This window comes from Siphateles boraxobius, unplaced genomic scaffold, assembly GCF_051911475.1.
Source record: "Siphateles boraxobius isolate OS27281-9 unplaced genomic scaffold, OSU_SipBor_1 56, whole genome shotgun sequence".
In the NCBI taxonomy this organism is placed as follows: Eukaryota; Metazoa; Chordata; class Actinopteri; order Cypriniformes; family Leuciscidae; genus Siphateles; species Siphateles boraxobius.
In genome coordinates, this window is record NW_027509182.1 from 5,642,123 (window position 1) to 5,661,921 (window position 19,799).

At 35.5% G+C, this 19,799-nt stretch overlaps 1 protein-coding gene across 1 annotated transcript; it reads right to left on the reverse strand.

The window, feature by feature from the left end:
* Nucleotides 1-15,598: 15,598 nt before the first annotated feature.
* mis12 (MIS12 kinetochore complex component) lies at nt 15,599-19,466 on the reverse strand. The gene is made up of 2 exons (XM_077206521.1): nt 19,359-19,466; nt 15,599-16,811 (listed from the first exon to the last, which is right to left on the reverse strand). The coding sequence occupies exons 1-2, from the start codon at nt 19,372-19,374 to the stop codon at nt 16,180-16,182; spliced, it is 648 nt and encodes a 215-aa protein (XP_077062636.1). The 5' UTR covers nt 19,375-19,466; the 3' UTR covers nt 15,599-16,179.
* Nucleotides 19,467-19,799: the final 333 nt, after the last annotated feature.

The following is a 19,799-nucleotide window of genomic DNA, read 5'->3' on the forward strand; positions in this document are numbered from 1 at the left end:
TGTGATAAAGACTTCCATTAGCAAAGGGAACTCATCATCTCAATGTTAACAAAAGGTACATAATGAATTTCTCGCAAACAGTGTTTAATCTCAGATGCATTTGTTGATCAGCTTCATGTAAACCAAACCTCTTGCCCACATAGATGTAGGTCAACGTTGGGCAAAACTCATAATTTAAGAACTGGCTCTTTAAGAACTGACTAACTAATGACTGTGAACAAGATGTTGAATATACAAGAAGAGAGTTTGCTGAATTTGAATTCAAAGATATTCAATTCAGTCACACACACACACAAAAAAAGGTTAATCATTTTAGACTTAATCTTATTATTATTTTTATTTAATGTATTGTAATTTATTCAGTGTCACATGATCCTTCAGAAATAATTCTAATATGCTGATTTGCCTTTTTATGAAGCATTTCTTTATATCAACATTTAAAAACATTGTGCTGCTTAATATTTTTGTTCGAAACTTGATTTTTTTTATATTTCAGGATTCATTGATGAATAGAAAATTTGAAAGAAAAGCATTTATTTGATCAATAGAAATCTGTTTTTAACATGATAAATGTCTTGTATCTCACTTTTGATCAATTTAAGGTGTCCTTGCTGAATACAAGTATTAATTAATAATAAAAGTAAAAATAAAAACAAATTCTGACCCCAAACGTATACCATATATATAAATAATATTTTTTTTTTATGCACAATCTCTTAATTTATGTAATTATGTAAAGCTGTTAACTTTCAGAAATTCAGACGATACATAACGAGACACCAGAACGAGGCTTGGGCGTTTTATTATGCGAACACAAACTGAGGGACAGTTTTTACGAAGACAGTAACCGAAAGAAAAAGCTTTATCTTTATCTCTAGTGTAATATTCAACTTCTGAATTGTTCTTCTGTGCAGTAAAATCCTGACTAAAGCATTTTAACCTAACACGTTTGGACAACAGGGATGTACCTTAATTACACATGCTAGTAAAAAATGAAGTGGACTACATTCTTTTACATTTGTGTAGCCTGAAGCAACCGAGCAGAACAATGACATGAATCAAATTACTGACTCATTATCTGCGCTGTGTAAGAGGATGACGTGAGACTACGGTCTAGTGCAGATCTCAAATAGTAAATGACATCACCTAGAAAAAAACAGATGTTAAAATAAGACTTCCATTGTTAAATTTCAGTATGCTGCAAATATTGTATTGTTAATCAGTATCTTGTCTGGTTTTCCAGTAAAAAAAAACGTAACATTTTACAATAAGGTTTCATTAGTTTACATTAGTTTAGTACTACAAACTACAAATGAACAATACTTCTACATCATTTATAAAACCTAGTTCATATTAATTTCAATGTTTACTAATACATTATTTAAATCAATTGTAGTATAAGTTAATGTACTGTGAACTGAAATGAACAATGAATGACAGTATTTAAACTAACATTAAAAAAAATAACAAATGTGTTGCTAGTTCATGTTAGTTAATACAGAATAACAAATAAATAAGACAAATAACATAATAACAAATAATACAAATAAGACCATATTGTATTTACCAAGAAAACATCCTCAAAGCAAGATAACTCTGAAAAGTTATCAAAGTCAGTAAAGTATTATTACTGGTATATAAATCACTAAATGGCCTAGGACCTCAATACATTGCAGATATGCTCACTGAATATAAACCCAACAGATCACTCAGATCATTAGGATCACATCGGCTAGAAATACCAAGGGTTCACTCTAAGCATGGTGAGTCTGCTTTTAGCTACTATGCCAGCCGCAGCTGGAACCAGCTTCCAGAAGAGATCAGATGTGCTCCTACAGTAGTCACATTCAAATCCAGACTCAAAACACATCTGTTTAGCTGTGCATTTACTGAATGAGCACTGTGCCACTGTTCGTCCGACTCTTTGTACTGTATTTTATTATTTATTTATTTTTATTCAATACTGTTTTAATTACTCTGATTTCTTTTGATTATTTTAATTTCTTCTATGTAAAGCACTTTGAATTACCACTGTGTATGAAATGTGCTATATAAATAAACTTGCCTTGCCTTGCCTTGCCTTGCCTTGCCTTGATAGATCAACCGAAAATGAAAACTCTATCATCATTTACTCCCATGTTGTTCCACCAGTAAATAACTTAAATTGGTAACACTGTAGTAAACTGAAGTTATTGTAAGTTTTTGAGGGTTTTGTATAGTAATTCGTTCTGAAGGATTTGGTAACACATGAGTCATTACTAGTGTGTTACCATGATCTTCACTTTATATACTGTTCCAAATAATCGGTAATTCCTTAGAAGAAGGATGTAGAAACACTTGAGTCATTATATCCAAAACCTCAGACCTCAAAAGCTTACAGTGACTTCAGTCATTACTAGACTTAGGCTATCTCACTTTTCACTTTGGAATATTGTTCCAAATAATTAGAAATTCCTTCTGAAGGATTTGGTAATACCTGAGTCATTACCTGTAGTTTTCCATGATCTATAGAATTCTATAGATTCTATAGAATTAATTTAATTGTGCATTACTCTCATTAATTATGAACATGGAAATAATAGTTATTATAGTCCTAGGAGGTATAAAAATAGTTACAGATTAGCTAATAGTGAGCGACCCCACTTAAACAAGTGCTATTACTCACTAATTCATTAAGCAGCTTTTCTTTTTAGTTAATAGCAGTTACTAGAATGTTAATGTTGCATTACTCCTTTGTTCCTGTGTAGTTTTTCATTAATGACATAACAGTATTCTAAAGTGTTTCTCTTAAATTTCACAAGTAATGTAATTATGTGTTGTTCCATTGCCAGATTTTTAAGTGCCCCTGTTTTTAAGCAAGCAGTGTAGCCAGGTAGCGTGATTTAACATGCAGTGTTTGTTATATCATTACATTTCTGTATTCATGTAACACCTGGTCAATTTTCTTCCTGGCCTTAAACCAAAGCACATAGTTCAACTCCTCTGGGCTGTTAACAGAGATCTCATTCTTAGGAAGGGCACGTCTTCAAATGGCTGCTACTGTAGATGCCAGTGCCATAATGCTACAGATGGTATACGCCTGAAGGCACTGCAGCACTGACATACATGTCGATTTTTTTATATATTTATATAAGTCTCAAAATGACAGATCTTTGAAATCTTATAGGCTACCTTAAATCTTGCGCATGCTGAATGTAAGGTCTGTGTGAATAAAAAAAATATATGAGGAAACTGTTTTAAAGTCCTTTGTTGAATGTTTCCTTTGTGTCATAAAAAAATAAACATGAATGATAAAAACTGCACAGTATTTGATGAAAACTGAACATGCTAATGTAATGTCTTTCATAAGATCTTTATTATATGAAATTAATTTAATGATAATTCAGCCTTTGTAGATAAATTTTAACTGTGACAGACAGACTTAAAGCATTTCTTTAGTTTTAGTTCTCCCATACTATGGCACCATTAGCAACTCCAAATTTGGTTCTGTTTTGATTTAGTTTATGACACATATCAACAAAACATGTGTGAAACACATCAAATTAAATAAATGCATAGAAGTACAATAAATTCCTTAAATAGATATTGCTGAGTTGCAAGTGCTTTAAATTATGTAAATTGAACCCTTCGTCTCAACCGTGCTCTCGCAACTGAAATTTTATTCTGTTTTTGAATGCATGCATTTCACGTATTTCAATTACAGAAGCTGAGCACTGAGACCTGGAGGGACAGTTTTACCTTTGAAGTTCTTCATTAGCACTCTCAAAGCTGAAGGAGTTAGCAGACCAACACTTTAAAACCCGAACACAGCCCGTCCAGAAGCATCAAGCTTTTGCAAATTCAGGGAGCCAAGTGGAATTTAAACACGAAAAAAGTTCCACGAAAAAACAACAACAAAAAAAACATTTATAATTAAGTTGGACTATGGGTCAAACTAATTAAGATTTTAATAAAGATTTAATTATTAAGATTTAATTAAGATTGTTTTAATGTTTAGTTCTCAAGAAACATTTTATATTAACAATGTTGAAAACATTTTCACATTTTTTGCTGCTTAATACTCTTGTGGAAACAATGACACACTACCATTCAAAAGTATGTGGTCAGATTTTTTATTTTATTTAAAAAAAGGAAATTAATACTTTTATTTATCATTAAACAAAAATACAATAAATTTGGTCACACTTTAGATTAGGGTCCAATTCTCATTGTTAAATAAATATTAACCAAGACTTTTGTTAGTTAGTAAGGTATTGTTAAGTTTAGGTATTGGGTAGAGTTAAGGGATGTAGAATATAGTCATGCAGAATGAGACATTAATATGTGCTTTATGAGTACTAATATAGTCAATATACAAGAAATACTAGTGAGAATTGGACCCTAAACTAAAGTGTTAACACATTTTCAAAAAAATGCTGTTCTTTTGAACTTTCTCTTCATCAAAGAATCATGAAAAAATGTACCATGGAACCATTTTAAACATTGATAATAAGAAGAAAGAGTAATATTTTATGTTTTTGTAAGAAGCCTCTTGTTTATAATGGCTGCATTTATTGGATATAATACAGTAATACAGTAATACACAAAAATACTAAGCAGCACACCACTGATGATAATAATAAGAAAGTTTATTGAGCAGCAAGCATATTAAAATGATTTCTGAATGATCATGTGACACTGAAGACTGGAGTAACGATGCTAAAAATCCAGCTTTGCCCAATATTTCTGTTTTTACTGTACTTTATAGTAGATCAAATAAATGCAGCCATGGTGAGCGAAAGAGACTTCTTCTTTACGACAGCCATGGCACATTCAATTTTTTAAATATTTTTAAAATAAGTCTCTTATCCTAATATCTACATTTCCTAAATGTATCCCAGGAAAATGTCCTTGGGTTTGCATGGACATCTATGCACATGATTCCTAAGTGGTCCATATGGATGAAGCCCAGATTTCCACAAATGTTCAGACAGACATTTGTGAAAGCCCCCGTCGTCTGCCTCGTCCTGCTTTGTACACTCATAGCTGGAGCGGTGCCAGTGGGGTTGTCATTAAGGGTCCTTTGTTAACTCTGAGGGGGGATAATTGTGCAGCAGGATATTGCTCTACACCCCCTCAATGAGGGGCAGAATACAGAGAGAGCCCAACACCTCCTCTGCTCATTACAGCCTGGGCCGGCCCCTCCATTGTGCTGATGGGTTGAGGTGTACGTATTCTCATCCGCACCCACCTTCCTCAAAATAAGTTTTTTTTTTATACAAATTGATAAAGTCACAACAGATTTCTATTTCAAATAAATGCTGCTCCTTTGAACTTTCTATCCACCAAAGATTCTTGAAAAAATTTATTATGGTTTCCACAAAAGAAATATTAAGCAGCTGTTTTCAATATTGATAATATTAAGAAATGCTTCTGAAGACTGGAGTAATTACGCTGAAAATTCAGCTTAGGAATAAATGACATTTCTCGAAACTTTTTTTTCTGTATTTTCTTATCAAATAAATGCAGTTTTGGTAACAAAAAACAAAAACAAGTGTCCTGTTATTAAAATCAGTGGACCCACTTTATATTGAGTGTCTTTAACTACTATGTAAAATGAATTAAATTAATAATTTGATACAATACTGTCTACATAAACATGTATGAACTTTAGTTAAAAAATACCTGCATGTAATTACAGCTGTAATTGATTTCTGTATTACATCTATAACTAAACTATGACCCAACTCCTATACCTTAACCCACCCTTAAACCTACCCATACCACCAAACCTTAACCATATCCCACCTTAATAGCAGCAAAACTGTTTTGCAATACAACATGAAAACAGTAACGACACTGTAGCTAACAATTTTTTACGTAAGTACATACAGGGGTTGGACAATGAAACTGAAACATTGGCCAATATAGTGGCCGGGTTTCACACTATGGTATCCAGGTTAATGTCGGCATACCATCACGAAAGAAGAACTACATCCAACAGGAGTAACTGTCAATGCAAGAGGAAGCGATGTCCAGGCACTAACCAGAATTGTATCCAAAAAACATAAAACCTTAGCTGCCCAGCCACACTTTAACTCTCCTGTTTACATTAAAACTGTTAGTCGGGAGCTCCACAGAGTCAGTATTCATGGTCAATATTTTATGGCCAAACATTTGGTCACTCATGCCAGATGTTGGTTTCATAGGTGCCAACAGTGCAAATCTTGGGCAGTGGACATGTATTGTTCTCTGATGAGTCCACCTTCATGTCTTTCCCATATCCGCAGGAGTTATGGTGTGGAGAAGCCCCGAAGAGGCTTAACACCTAGACTGAAGCACGGGGAGGATCAGTGATGGTCTGGGCTGCAATGTCATGGCATCCACTTTTTGAAAACAATAATGTTACCACAAAAACATGAATTCGTGAAAGTGGTGACGCCGTACGCATGCGTATTAAGTTTTCAGTCCATAGGCGCGTAGTGTTTCAACTACTGGCTTAAAACAATACGCCGTTTTTAGTAATTTTCGCGGATCCGTGTGAACAGAACATCGCTGTCATATAAACATACCCTCAGACACGGTTTGGCATAAGTCCAAAGGTTTAACCATAGACTGTATAAAACAATGGACATAGTGTCCGTGACATCACCCGTAGGTTTCTGAAGAGCGTTTTTGAAGCCCAAAGTGGGAAAAGAGGCAGGCCGTGGGTGGAGCTGAGGCGCTAGGTTTTATACAGTCTATGGTATTACAGGCCTAATTCATACACTTATTTTTGAGGACACGTCAACAATTAAAACAAATACTTCCATTATAGTCTGTGTTAGTAAATGTTACTCTGTTTAAAATGCAGGCGTAACATTATATCACAATGTTTTTTACAGTCTGGTTTCATATCTAATATCTAATCATATCATAGCTAATCACAGTCTGATGGATTCTGGAGTTTAGTAAAGTTTTAAATAAAATTATAAATAATGATCTTAAATTAAATAAATAAATAAAATTATATTAAATTATATTATATTAAAATTGAATTTCACTCGCTGGAAAACAATGGAGCCCAGACTTCTTGAACAATTTGTTAGTACAATTAACCGCACAGCAAGCCATACTATTTGATAATTGTATGAAATAATCCCGAAAAAAGCACAAACACGGCAGAGATGCCAAGTTCAGCGGCTGGAATTAGCTGAGGCAGTAACGTGACCACAGACAGCAGACAAACGGCTAGTAGTGACAGCAGTGGCAATCCACCTGTCACTCAAGTGGCCACGCCCTTGATTATGCCGAACTTTAAAGCTAAATATAATTTAAAAGGATGAGCTATAAAAAAAAATTAGCTGTATGACCAAAATCACTTTTTGCACCCTGCTATAAACATATTTTTTTCTCCTGTAAAGTTGGGCATTTTAACATGGGGGGGTCTATAATGTGATTGACTCTCTTTTGGAGCCTGTCTCTTGTGGCCAGTCGATAAATAGCAGTTTAAGTCACTTATTTGTTTAATTCAAGAGAGAGAACTGAAGGTTGCCACTTGGGTTTAACAAACATTGCTGATTAAACTAGTTATCCCATAATGAGGGCACCAGCACACCAGCATCTAATCCTAGGGACCAACCAGCATCCAAATGCTGGTGACCAGCTATGCTTTTCAGCAGATCTTATGCCAAAACAATGAGGGGATAAAAATGTAATTTAATCATCATGTTTGTTGTCGTTCACTCAGACAAAATATTTCTGTGTTTCTTCCATCTCAATCCGCTTATATCGCTGGATAAGATATCAGTTCATCCAGTGTTTGTGCAAACAGCTAAAGTTCAAAGCGTCTCTGCACGTATTTCGTAACCGGTGCCAATGCGTTATATTTAGTGTCAGAAAAACATGGAGAACAGTAGATAAAAAAGCGAATCTGAATTTCAGGCTTCTCAGAGCTTGGGAAGGCATGGAGAAGGTGACCTCTCCCTGACTGCGCCGGGCTGTCGTCCTAAAGAAGAACAAACAGTCTGTCACCAGCTGTCCCCCAGAATATGCCAAGGCTCTTCTCCCACCCACAACGCACTCCTGTTGCTCGTGGCCAGAAGGCCAAGGGATGGGCAAACTGTGAAAATGCTCCTCACCCAGATTTTTGGGGATTAATAAAGCTGCTTGCGAGACCTAAAATATTTCTCAGCTTTATCTATCAACACTGTGTGTGTTACAGGTGCTGATGCAAGAGAAAACATTGCAATGAAAGAAAGATTTACACACATTAAAAAAAGAGAGGAGGTTTTACCTTGATTGATTTGCGAATACGTGAGAACGCTTGCCAAATATCTGTTGTTGCAACGCTCTCAGAAAAAAATGGTACAGCTGTCACTGGGATGGTACCGTTTAAAAAGGTTCTAATATGGGCCATTTAGGTTCTTATTTGTACACTTTTGGTACCAATATGTACCTTCGATGTACTAATAGCACTCTTTGGGTGCAAAGGTGTCTTTTGAAAGGGTACCGCCCCAGTGAAAGCTTTTGTACCTTTTTTTCCTGAGAGTGAACCAAACTGTCTTACAGTCATACAGGTTTGGAACAACATGAGGGTGAATAAATGATGACAGTATTTTTGGGTGAACCATTGCTTCACTGTAAGAAACAAGGTGCAAAAATTGTACCTTTAGGGCTATAACCGCTTGCCACTATAGGGCAAAAGGACAAATTTGTAAATTATGCATTTTAGTACCTTATGTACCCTTAAGGTACTACTATGAAATTATGGGTAAATATGGTACAAAATGTATACTTTTAAGGTATACTGCCCCAGTGAAAGCTGTTATACCCCTACATTTTGTGCACATTTTTTTTCTAAGAGTGTTTAGGCAGGGGGTGTCCAATCCTGTTCCTGGACATTTACCTACATGCAGAGTAGGGAAGTATCCCATTTCGGATGCAGCCTATCTCTCAAAAGGCTTTGTTTAAAGGGAATTCCACCAATAATTAATACATAACATATATATATATTTGCTGCTTGTGTGTCTAAACAAGGCCATATAGTCATGCCAAATCCTCTGTAAACAAAGAAAAATAAAATCCCATTTACATTGCTTGATATATTTCCACTAATCCAGATTTTTACATTTATTGGAAAAAATATATATGAGTGGAAAAGTATGATATACAATGCCAGTGTATTGCTATGTGGTTGCTAAGGTGTTCTGAGTGGATTTTAGCAGTTTTTAGGGTGTGCTAGGTAGTTGTTAGCCCAAGTCAAATTAACCTTTTATCTATTTCTGCATCCCAATACACATACTATCCGTCCTAAGTGGTATTAGAAATTAGTGTGTTCCAAACCATATATGTTGAAAGGAGTATTCCAAAGGTACCCGTGTGATCTACTTTTTCCGGTTAGAATCCGAAGTGCAAATCCGTGCACACTCTAACGGCTAATATTTCCCACAACCCATTGAGCGTTGGATGAGGATTCATTTAAGGAATAAAGTGTTAAAAAACTACAAACATGGTGGATGTGCGAGTCAGTCTGAACGGTTAAGTAGAGAGGTTTATGCTGCATTCCAGATGAGGTTAAACGTGGGAATATCCCAAATTAAATGTCCCACTTCAGACTTCAGTGAGTTCCAGAAAATCAGATGTCAAGTTCGCCATGTCGCCATGACGCAACGAGAGCATATTATTGTGTTTTGGTGTCAATTGTGGCAAAAAACTGAATAAAAACAACATAGAACAACTGACAAAAAGCAAAAATTATGGTATCATTACATAAACTTAATGTCAAATGTTAAAGTTTGCTTTTACGTTTATGCTCATTAGAAGCAGGACTTGCTGACATCTTGGAAGTGACGTCAAATGGCGCATCTAGTTGAGGTTGGGGTTGATCGGCACCCGAGTACACAGGTCGAATGTCTGACTTTGAGTGCCGTTTCAGACGTTATGGTGCATTCACGCCATGCTGTAATTACCGTAGTCTCAAAATGACAGCATACGTTATTTTCTGGGCTGAATTATACGTTTCTATGGCACCTATCAATGCCTAAATGAATCTGCAGCGGTTAGGTGGTACAGCAGTCACGTGGTACAAGTAGCTCTCAGACAATTCCCATTTTATAATCCGTAATCACAAGCACTACGAGGACGTGAATGCTTTTTACAAGTTGAAAGAACGTAATTGCGGTCATTACGACACGGCCTGAACGCACCATTATTTCCAAGAACGAGGTGGGAAAAATCCTAATTTCCGAGCTGTCTGGAACACAGCATAAGATAAAGGGGTTTGAGTGATTAGTAATCAGTATATAACCTGACGAATATTTATTCAGTGTCATCCATATTACATTTCATCTGCAACAGCATTGGACTATTATAAATACATTTGATCATTAACTATTAAATGCATCATTATGCAAACACATGAGGAGAGTCTCCACATGAAAGACTGGCAGATCAACGTGCTGCTACATTTCTCTCAGATAAAGTAGGAAAGGGCTTCACTGGAGCATCCACCCAACGCCTCTTGAAATCCTTTGGAGTCAGAGGCTCCAAACTGAAAAAGACCCTCAAAGACCTGGCAGAGGAGGCAAAGCAGGGGAGCTTTTGGCCCTTGACAAGGCAAGAAATGCCTTGCAGGTGTAGCCACCTGTGCTTCCAACCTGTTACACACTCGAAAGTATATTTTCTTCACAAAAACAGTACATACTATGAGGGCATAGTATAAGGTGAATTGGGACGCAGTATATTACTTTGTGGTCTCTTTCTGCTCATTTTTTCAACTTTAATAGCATTTTTATTTTCTTATTTTTATTTTTTTGCTCATTTTATTATCTCCTAGGTAAAATCTGTGCAACACAGGCACATTGGAAAAGCATGCCTCTCCTACCTATTTTCCCAATTTTGTAAAACTCTAAAAAGCTATCTATGCATACAATTCACTGCAGGTTCTGTTATTCTGTCTCACACAAATTATGGGGTATACATTATTGGGCAAATTTTTGATTAATAAAGTCTTTCTTTCGCACAGTTCCTTGCACAATATGTTTTCACCTGAAAATATTTTGAAGTTTTCATCACATAATTATTTTCATATGGCTTTTCTGACGTGGTAAACTTGCTCGCCTCACGTGGTAGCCACAGTATTGCACTTGCAATGTGAAGTGATTCAATTGATATATGAAATCCCGTTCAACAAACGTGACAATTAAAATCTTTTTGAGCTAAGGTAGCATAATTGTTAGGAAATGTTTTTTGCTTTTGTTAACACTATTGGGTTTTAGGTCGTAGGCCTATACTACATCATTTTCAAACGTAATAGAGCATTAACCTTTTAGAAATGCCACGATATGTAACCAACATAATCAAACATTATTGCCAAATTCACATTCTGTTTCGAATAAATCTGAACGCGCTTTTAGCGCCACTCACTAGACATTTCACTTTCAAAGTGTCGCAAAAACATGCAAGAAGCCTAGATTGAAATCGTAAGTCGTAAGAAAAGTAACCGCAGAAATAGTAAGAAAAGTAACCACACACCTCCTCTTAATACGTGACATGATTTAAGGTCATGTCACTTATGTTTGTATCTAACGGTACTGAAGTTTAATACTAAGGGTGACAAGTTAGTTCAAATCTCTAACCTTAAATGGATAGAAGTTCACCCAAAAATGAAAATTCTGTTATCATTTACTCACCCCCACTTTCATTCGTCAATGGTCACCAAAACTGTTTGGTTCCCAACATTCTTCAAAATACCTTTTATTGTATGTGTTCCGGAGGAGAATGAAGTTCAGGTGAGTAAATGCTGAAAGAATTTGTATTTTTTGGGTGAACTATCCCAATAACGAGCAAAAGTCACGATTGCCTTAGCAAACACCACCAGTGTGCCAACCTACAGCATGCTTTATCTATCGCAAAATCACAGAATTTTGTATTGAAGTATTCAACAAAAACCTGGTTTATGAACATTTTGAAAAACACACCTTCAGTAAGCAACCTTGACGTTTGGCCAGACTATTTTTAGCTCAGATACTTTACCTTCTTTGAGGAAATCGATAGTGCCATGAGGTTTCGTTTCACGTAACTTTGAGGCCCTGCCTCAGATGATTCAAGCAACCCCAAAGCAAAGAAATATCTTGCACCAATGGTGTGATGCAATGCAATAGGGACAGAAGTGAGCTGTGCTCTGTTTGTATCAAATATTTGTACCAAAGAGAACTTCTACATCAATAACATCATAGTCGCATTTTATATCTTTGTTTGGCTGCATAAGTAACTGAATGAATTAAATGGTATAAAATAAATAAATAAATCCTTGTGCAGATGATTGCATCAGTACGTATAGATTTATTTAATAGCCTTTTTTTTTAAAGAAAACCCTGAGCTGGCTTTAAAATGGATAATCTGTATGCAGAATTGATTCATTCTGACTGTGCAAGGAGTATTAGCTGTTGCAAGCAGGGCTTTCAAGAGTCTATTGATTGCACGTATGAGCCACTTGGCCGTATTGACGTCTCTCACAGTCTAACTTTACCTAAGACATTTTTTTTTTTACCAATTTTCAGATAGATTATATCTCACACATTCTTGCACAAATGATCTGGTAGTCCTATGCATAAACCAGGAGGGAAGATTTGGTGTTCACCAAGTTGAGTGAAATGAAATAGTCTTAATTTCGCTTTCCCCATTTGTACCACAAGAGGATAAAAAAAAGAGCTTTGAACTTCATACGCTCAAGCATGTTTGCCTCTGGTGGAGAGTCTTTCAGAGAGTAATGGGGGATTCTCAAGACAGTAGTGCATATTTTATTTATTGTTCACTGCAGTACTTTCTGATGTTGTTAGGAGTTAAGTTTAAAATATGAAATGACCTCTAACGTTAGACTTTTTTTCAGAGGCTAACTTTTATTTTATGCTAATTACTGAATGTTAAATTATAGAACACAGAAGAGAGACACATTATGTAAATTAAAGTTATTGGTTTCAGATGGCAACAGTTAAATGAACGTCATCTGTCAACATAATGTGCACGTGTTGACCGGCAGACATATTAAAGTCAAGTTTTGAAGAATGTATTAGATAAATGTAGCAATGCTGTTACTTCATATTTTTCAGTAGCATGACAGTAGTTCAGCTGTTTTTAAAGAATGGTATCTTAACCCTTACATTGTGTTTGGGTTATTTTGTCCTGGAGAGGATTTTATTTTTCCTGAAAAGGTTAGTTAAAGGTAGGGTATAGACAATTTTCGGAGAGGCAATAGCGAGCTAGCTTTGAAAGCATAAAATCCCACCCTCCCTTCAGAGCGTCTCCAAACCCACGCCTCCTTCAAAACACATGAACGTGGACAGCAGGGAGCAAACAAAAGCGTCACAAGAGACGGCGGACCGAATGCAATGACTTGACGAACATTTTATGGTCCTACGCACACCATATATATACATAGGCTACATATAAATACATTAAAAAACTCTGAATAGACCATAACCCAGTGGTTCTCAATCCTAGTCCTGGGGACCCACAGCTCATCACATTTTATATGTCTCCTTTATCTGACACACCCAATTCAGTTCATAGAGCTCTTTCCTAACGAGCTGATGATCTGAATCAGGTGTGTTAAATGAGGAAGACATACAAACTGTGCAGAGCTGTGGGTCCCCAGGACCAGGATTGAGAACCCATGCACGTAAACAACGATGAAAACAAATTTACAAAATACATTTCTCAATGCACATAAAAAATCTTGATTTGGAAAAAAAGAAATCTGATTTTAACTTATGCGTAAAATATCGCATAAAAAAATCTTGATTTTCTTAAAATCTTGAAATTCGCTACTTGGGATGGAAGCATATAGCTAGTGACAGGTTGTCCCACACTAGCTCTGAACACGTCATCAGAGAAGAGATGTCGCTGCAAGAGGGAGGGGAAATTTTGATGAAAGATTACAAATCAGTTCATTCTAAACGGTTCTCTAGCATTGGTGAGTCAGAATCATTCAAGTATGTAGCTCATATTGGAAAGAATCTTTCCAAATGATTCATGCTAAACGGTTCTCTGTCAGTCTTACATGTAGCACTGAAATGTCTGATCATTCATAATAATCGGCTCTGATAATATATATACACACACAATTAGTGTAGCATTACTACATAACTTTAGAACATAAGCATGTTGAAATACTTTAAAATATGCTTGTAGCTTGGAAACATATCTTCTCTAATAATACTGCTCAAGGTGAACATAACACATCTTTCATTGTTTCGTGACATTAGATACCATTCGTTGGTTTCGTTGCGTGCGAATGTAGTCAATCTGTCTTTTAATCAGGAGATCTCTGCTGTAACCTTATTAAATTTAGCTGGGTTCCACTCTGCTGTTCTCTCATTACTCATCACTTCAGTATCTTCAGGCTCAAGCAGGGCTTTCTGACTCCAGCTTTTCAGTGTGTGGTTGTGTGGAGATAAGGGGTCTTTATTGGTGGACCCTGCTAATCTGACTTGGCAGGGGGGATTGAGGGCAGGCTGTCCGGATTGTGACGCCTCCATCAAGCATGACTTTTCTGTGGATGGCCCCAGCTGGTCTGGATGCGGCTTTAATGAGTGATGAAAGAGGCAGACGTAGAACCGGGAAGGTTGTTGGGGTCTCCCTCCTCTAATCCACTGTGTCTGTCTCCAGCCCTTGTTTAGGTGCATCCCCTCCAGCAAATACAGATATGATTCATTTTTACATGAGAATGGCATTGTCATTGGGTTTTCATCTGGCATTGGGTGTAATGATGTAGAAGTGGTTTACATCATAAGATGAACACTCCCAACAAATCTTAATCATCTTTATCTTGATTTCTAACCATTCTTAAAACATGAAAAATGGCCTTACCTGAGAAGATATTAAGAGATGTGTACTTATATGTGTCATCCACTGAATTTTTTTCACTTTCTAAATGTAAAAAAGAGGTATAAATAGATAAAATACAATTAATAAAATATTTTAAGAAATAAACAATACCAAATGTACTTGGATATATACATCCTGAGAAAACAACTATGAAGCAGGGTAATTATAGTTAAACTAAAACCTTTAAAAAATGGCTACTTGAAATAACATAAATGATAACTGACAAAAAATATTTAAAAGATCCTTGAAATGTTTTAACTTGATGCACTAAAATAACAAAATAAAATAAAAACGATATATTGGCTATATATATATATATATATATATATATATATATATATATATAGTATTTCTATCATACTAAAAATAACACTGGTATGAAGAGAATTATACTGAGATTATAAAATATTAAATTCTGACATTATTTTTTTCTGTCATAGGGAACAGTTGCAGTAAAAATCTTCAAAATTCTTACATTCAACAAAAAAAATAACACCATGGTTTTGGCACATGAGGATGCGTAAATAATAACACAATTGTAATTTGTGAGATAACTATTTCTTTGAGAGAATATATTCAAACGTTATCTTGCTTTAACGATGTTTATATATTTTCATATATATACACGCACAATACACAAACACATATACACACACACATAATGTATATATTCCATTATAATAAAAATATAAAATAAATAAATGGTGTTTCAGTATACTGATTTTATTTGTGTAAAAAATGCAGCACAATACAAACACAAAAATCATTTTATTGTTATTTACAGTCACGGCCAAAACAAGTTAGTCTATTACATTTATTTCTAATGTTTGCTGTCCAAATTTACACTTGCAACTCAATCCAAGTACTGTATTTAAGATTGAGACGGTGAACAAACTTTAGGTCTTCCTGTGGCGACGATGAGCTCCTGTACAAGCCAATATGAACTTAAAATCTTTCTCCTGTGAACACCAAGGGAAATACCCTAAAATATATCCTCAAAGAAAATACAACTTGCTGTAAAGTTTAAAGCCAGTCAGGCTGTTGGACACATCAGTTTGGGCCTGTGGGACATTTGGGTTAATCTAATGCAGATCTAACTGTACTGAACATCAAAGGCGCTGAATGGTAAATGAGAAAACCCAGCGACTTTGAGGAAGGGGAGATGGACTGCATTTCAAAATCGCCTGATTACAAATGTATTGCTTTGAAGCTGGACTGATCATGGCACATGTATGTTAATGTTCTTGTCCCGAATAGATTGCCCGCCGTCTCCCCCTGCTGGATGGATCATGCTATTACACCACAGCTCTTCTTCAAATGTTACACAAAGCATCAAACCTCATCCAGTCCTTTATTTTGCTTTCTAATCTTTCCTACGACGTCCTGCAGTTGGCCCACAGTCTCCATCATGTGTCGGATGCTGTCTTGGACACTTCCCATTCCCTCTCGCCTCCACGAAAGACGCAGTTCCTCGATCCATCTCAGCACTTCATCTATGTGTTTCTGCGTTTCTTTCTGCTCCTCAAGCTCAGCGAGAAGCGCTTGCTTGGCGCACACCTCGGCTTCGTAAGCCTGTAGCAGTTTCGCAACGGAGTCCTGCAGTTTAGCGAGCTCTTCTTTGCCTTCTGGGTGCTTCTGGTGCAGGTGGTCATCGGGAAGAAGGACGTTTTGAGGAACGGAGAGGACGCGGTCCATCAGCATCCCCTTCATGCGCTGAAACATGACTTCGAAGCGCTCCTGTAAAAACTGTCGCAGTTTTTGTGTGCTCTCTCGAGCTGTCAGTCGGAGCTCCGCTGGCGGGTCATGGCCTGGACACAATCTTTTCACAAACACAGACTCAACGGCGACCAATATGTGATTAAGAGAGTCTCGAAAGGCATCACGAACTCGTAGTGTGCAGGTCTCCGGGGTGAAGCCGAAGAACTGTGCTTCATACAGCTGGAGGGATTCAGATCCCACTGAAACTACAGTGATAAGAGACAAGTTACTGAAGCCCACAAACATATACATTTATATATACATATTTATACTGTACACTGCCGTTCAAAAGTTTGGGGTCGGTAAGATTTTTAATAGGGGTGAGAATTGGCAAAAATGTGACGATTCGATAGTATTGCGATATTTGGGGCACGATTCAATATTATTGCGATTCTCAATATATTGCGATACAGCAAGTATTGCGATTCGATTCTGCGATATTGCAATTTAGGTCCCCCATATTATTCAAATGCATTACAAAACCTTGAACAAACCATAACACACACAAATTATGCCAAAATGTCCGTTTTGTCAAGTGTCCTCATAAGAGCAGTCTTAAATGATTTAAATATAGTCTTAAATGAACGTAGAGATTTTGTGAGAAAATGGGACGCGTGTCAGATCGCGTCATTGTCTCACATTGCACTGCATTAAGGAATGTACAGCTTATCGAGCCTACGCTCAACGGCTTTCCGAATTCGCTCATTCGTTTTCATTCACTCCTTCAAGTGAACAATATTAGTGGACTAACCTAGGGAATAGGCCTAACTTAGTGAATGAGGGTTTAGGGGGCGATTTAAATAATAAAAGATCGATACTTACCGCCCGTGTATCGATACAGTATTGCCACAGAAAATATCGCGATACTATGCTGTATCGATTTTTTCCCCCACCCCTAATTTTTAATGTTTTTAAAAGAAGTCTCTTCTGCTCACCAAGGCTGCATTTATTTGATTAAAAATACAAAACAAACCCAGTAAAATTGTGAAATATTATTTCAATGTAAAACAGCTGTTTTGTATGTGAATACATAGTAAAATGTAATTTATTCCTGTGATCAAAGCTGAATTTTCAGCATCATTACTCCAGTCTTCAGTGTCACATGATCCTTCAGAAATCAGTCTAATATGTTGGTTTGATGCTCAAGAAACATTTCTAATTATCATCAATGTTGAAAACAGTTATTTACATTTTTATTTCAGGATTCTTTGATGAATAGAAAGTTCAAAAACTTTGGGGTCAGTAAGAATATTTATTTTATTTTTGGGGGGAAATAAATAAAATAAATCAATACTTTTATTCATCGAGGAGGAATTAAATTGATCAAAAGTGAGATGTAAAGACATTTAGAATGTTACAAAATATTCTATTTCAAATAAATGCTGTTGTTTTTAACTTTGTTCATCAAAGAATCCTAAAAAAAAGGTACACAACTGTTGTCAACATTGATAATAATGAGAAATGTTTGTTGAGCAGCAAACCAGCATATTATATTGATTTCTGAAGGATCATGTGACATTTCAGTAATGATGCTGAAAATTCAGCTTTGATCACAGGAATAAATTACACTTTACTATATATTCACATAGAAAACAGCTGTTTTACATTGAAATAATATTTCACAATATTGAATTTTGTATTTTTATTCAAATAAACTTGGTGAGCAGAAGAGACTTCTTTTAAAAACATTAAAAATCGTACCGACCCCAAACTTTTGAACGGCAGTGTATATATATATATATATATATATATATATATATATATATATATATATATATATATATATATATATATATATATATATATATATATATTACAGTACCGGTCAAAATTTTGGAAGAATTATTATTTTTAATGTTTTTGAAAGAAGTCTCATATGCTCATCAAGCCTGCATTTATTTGATCAAAAATACAGAAAAAAAAGTAATATTGTGAAATATTATTACAATTTAAAATAATGGTTCTCTATTTTAATATACTTTATAATTTATTTCTGTGATGCAAAACTGAATTTTCATCAGCATCATTACTCCAGTCTATCACATGATCCTTCAGAAATCATTCTAGTATGCTGATTCAATACTCAGTTGTTACAAATGTTGGAAACAGTTGTGCTGCTAAATATTTTTTTCAGGATTCTTTGATGAAAAATACGTTAAAAAAGAACAGCATTTATTTAAAATAGGAACCTTTTGTAACAATATACACTACCGTTCAAAAGCTTGAGGAAGCTTGAGATCTTTTTTTTAAAGAAATTAATACTTTTATTATCTTAGCATCAAAGTTATTAATTATATGTTTAAAGTATATTAAAATGAAAACCATTATTTTAAATTGTAATAATACTATACAATATTACAGTTTTTTCCCTGTATTTTTGATTCAATAAAATCAGCCTTGGTGAACTTAAGAGACTTTTTTCAAAAACATTATAAATAGAAATGTTTCTGAAGTTTCGACCGGTACTGTACTGTACACACACACACACACACACACACACACACACACACACACACACACACACACACACACACACACACACACACACACATATATATACACACACATATGAAAGATTGCTTGTTAGCATTGTCGTAGTTTCAAAGGGCTAAATTACTGCTGTTGATCAAAATATCAAAGAATAGTCGTATAAAACTATGACAATAACATGTATCTACATGTAAATGTACTAAATGTTTTCTAACATCCTAGAATTACATATAAAATAACATAAATAAGCTTTTCCGTTTTACCTCCGCTCTCTGCCATCTGTACAGCCCGCGCTCAGTTCAACCTTCTTCATGCGTCACTCACTGAGATTTCGTTTGAAAGTGCAGTATCGCCTCCTGCTGATTGGGAGCGCAATGGTCTGAACACTACACGTAGAAGATTTTTCGAATTAAACTACGTACTAAAGGCACTCGTTACTAAATATTTTAAGAACTCTATAATAACTCTATAATAACTATCTGTTACTATGTTATAATAAATACATACTGACATTACAGACCAATGAATACGGCGTCAAATCGTGCGGCCTATTGAGGAGAGGTGTGCTGTATCTTTTCTAAGATGGGGGTAGCCTACGATGTTTAACCCAGGGGCAAAAAATTGGGTAAAAAAATCCCATAGACTTAACATTGCAACGAAATTTGAAGACTTGTAGCACTGAGCGAGGATTTTGAAGAAACGTG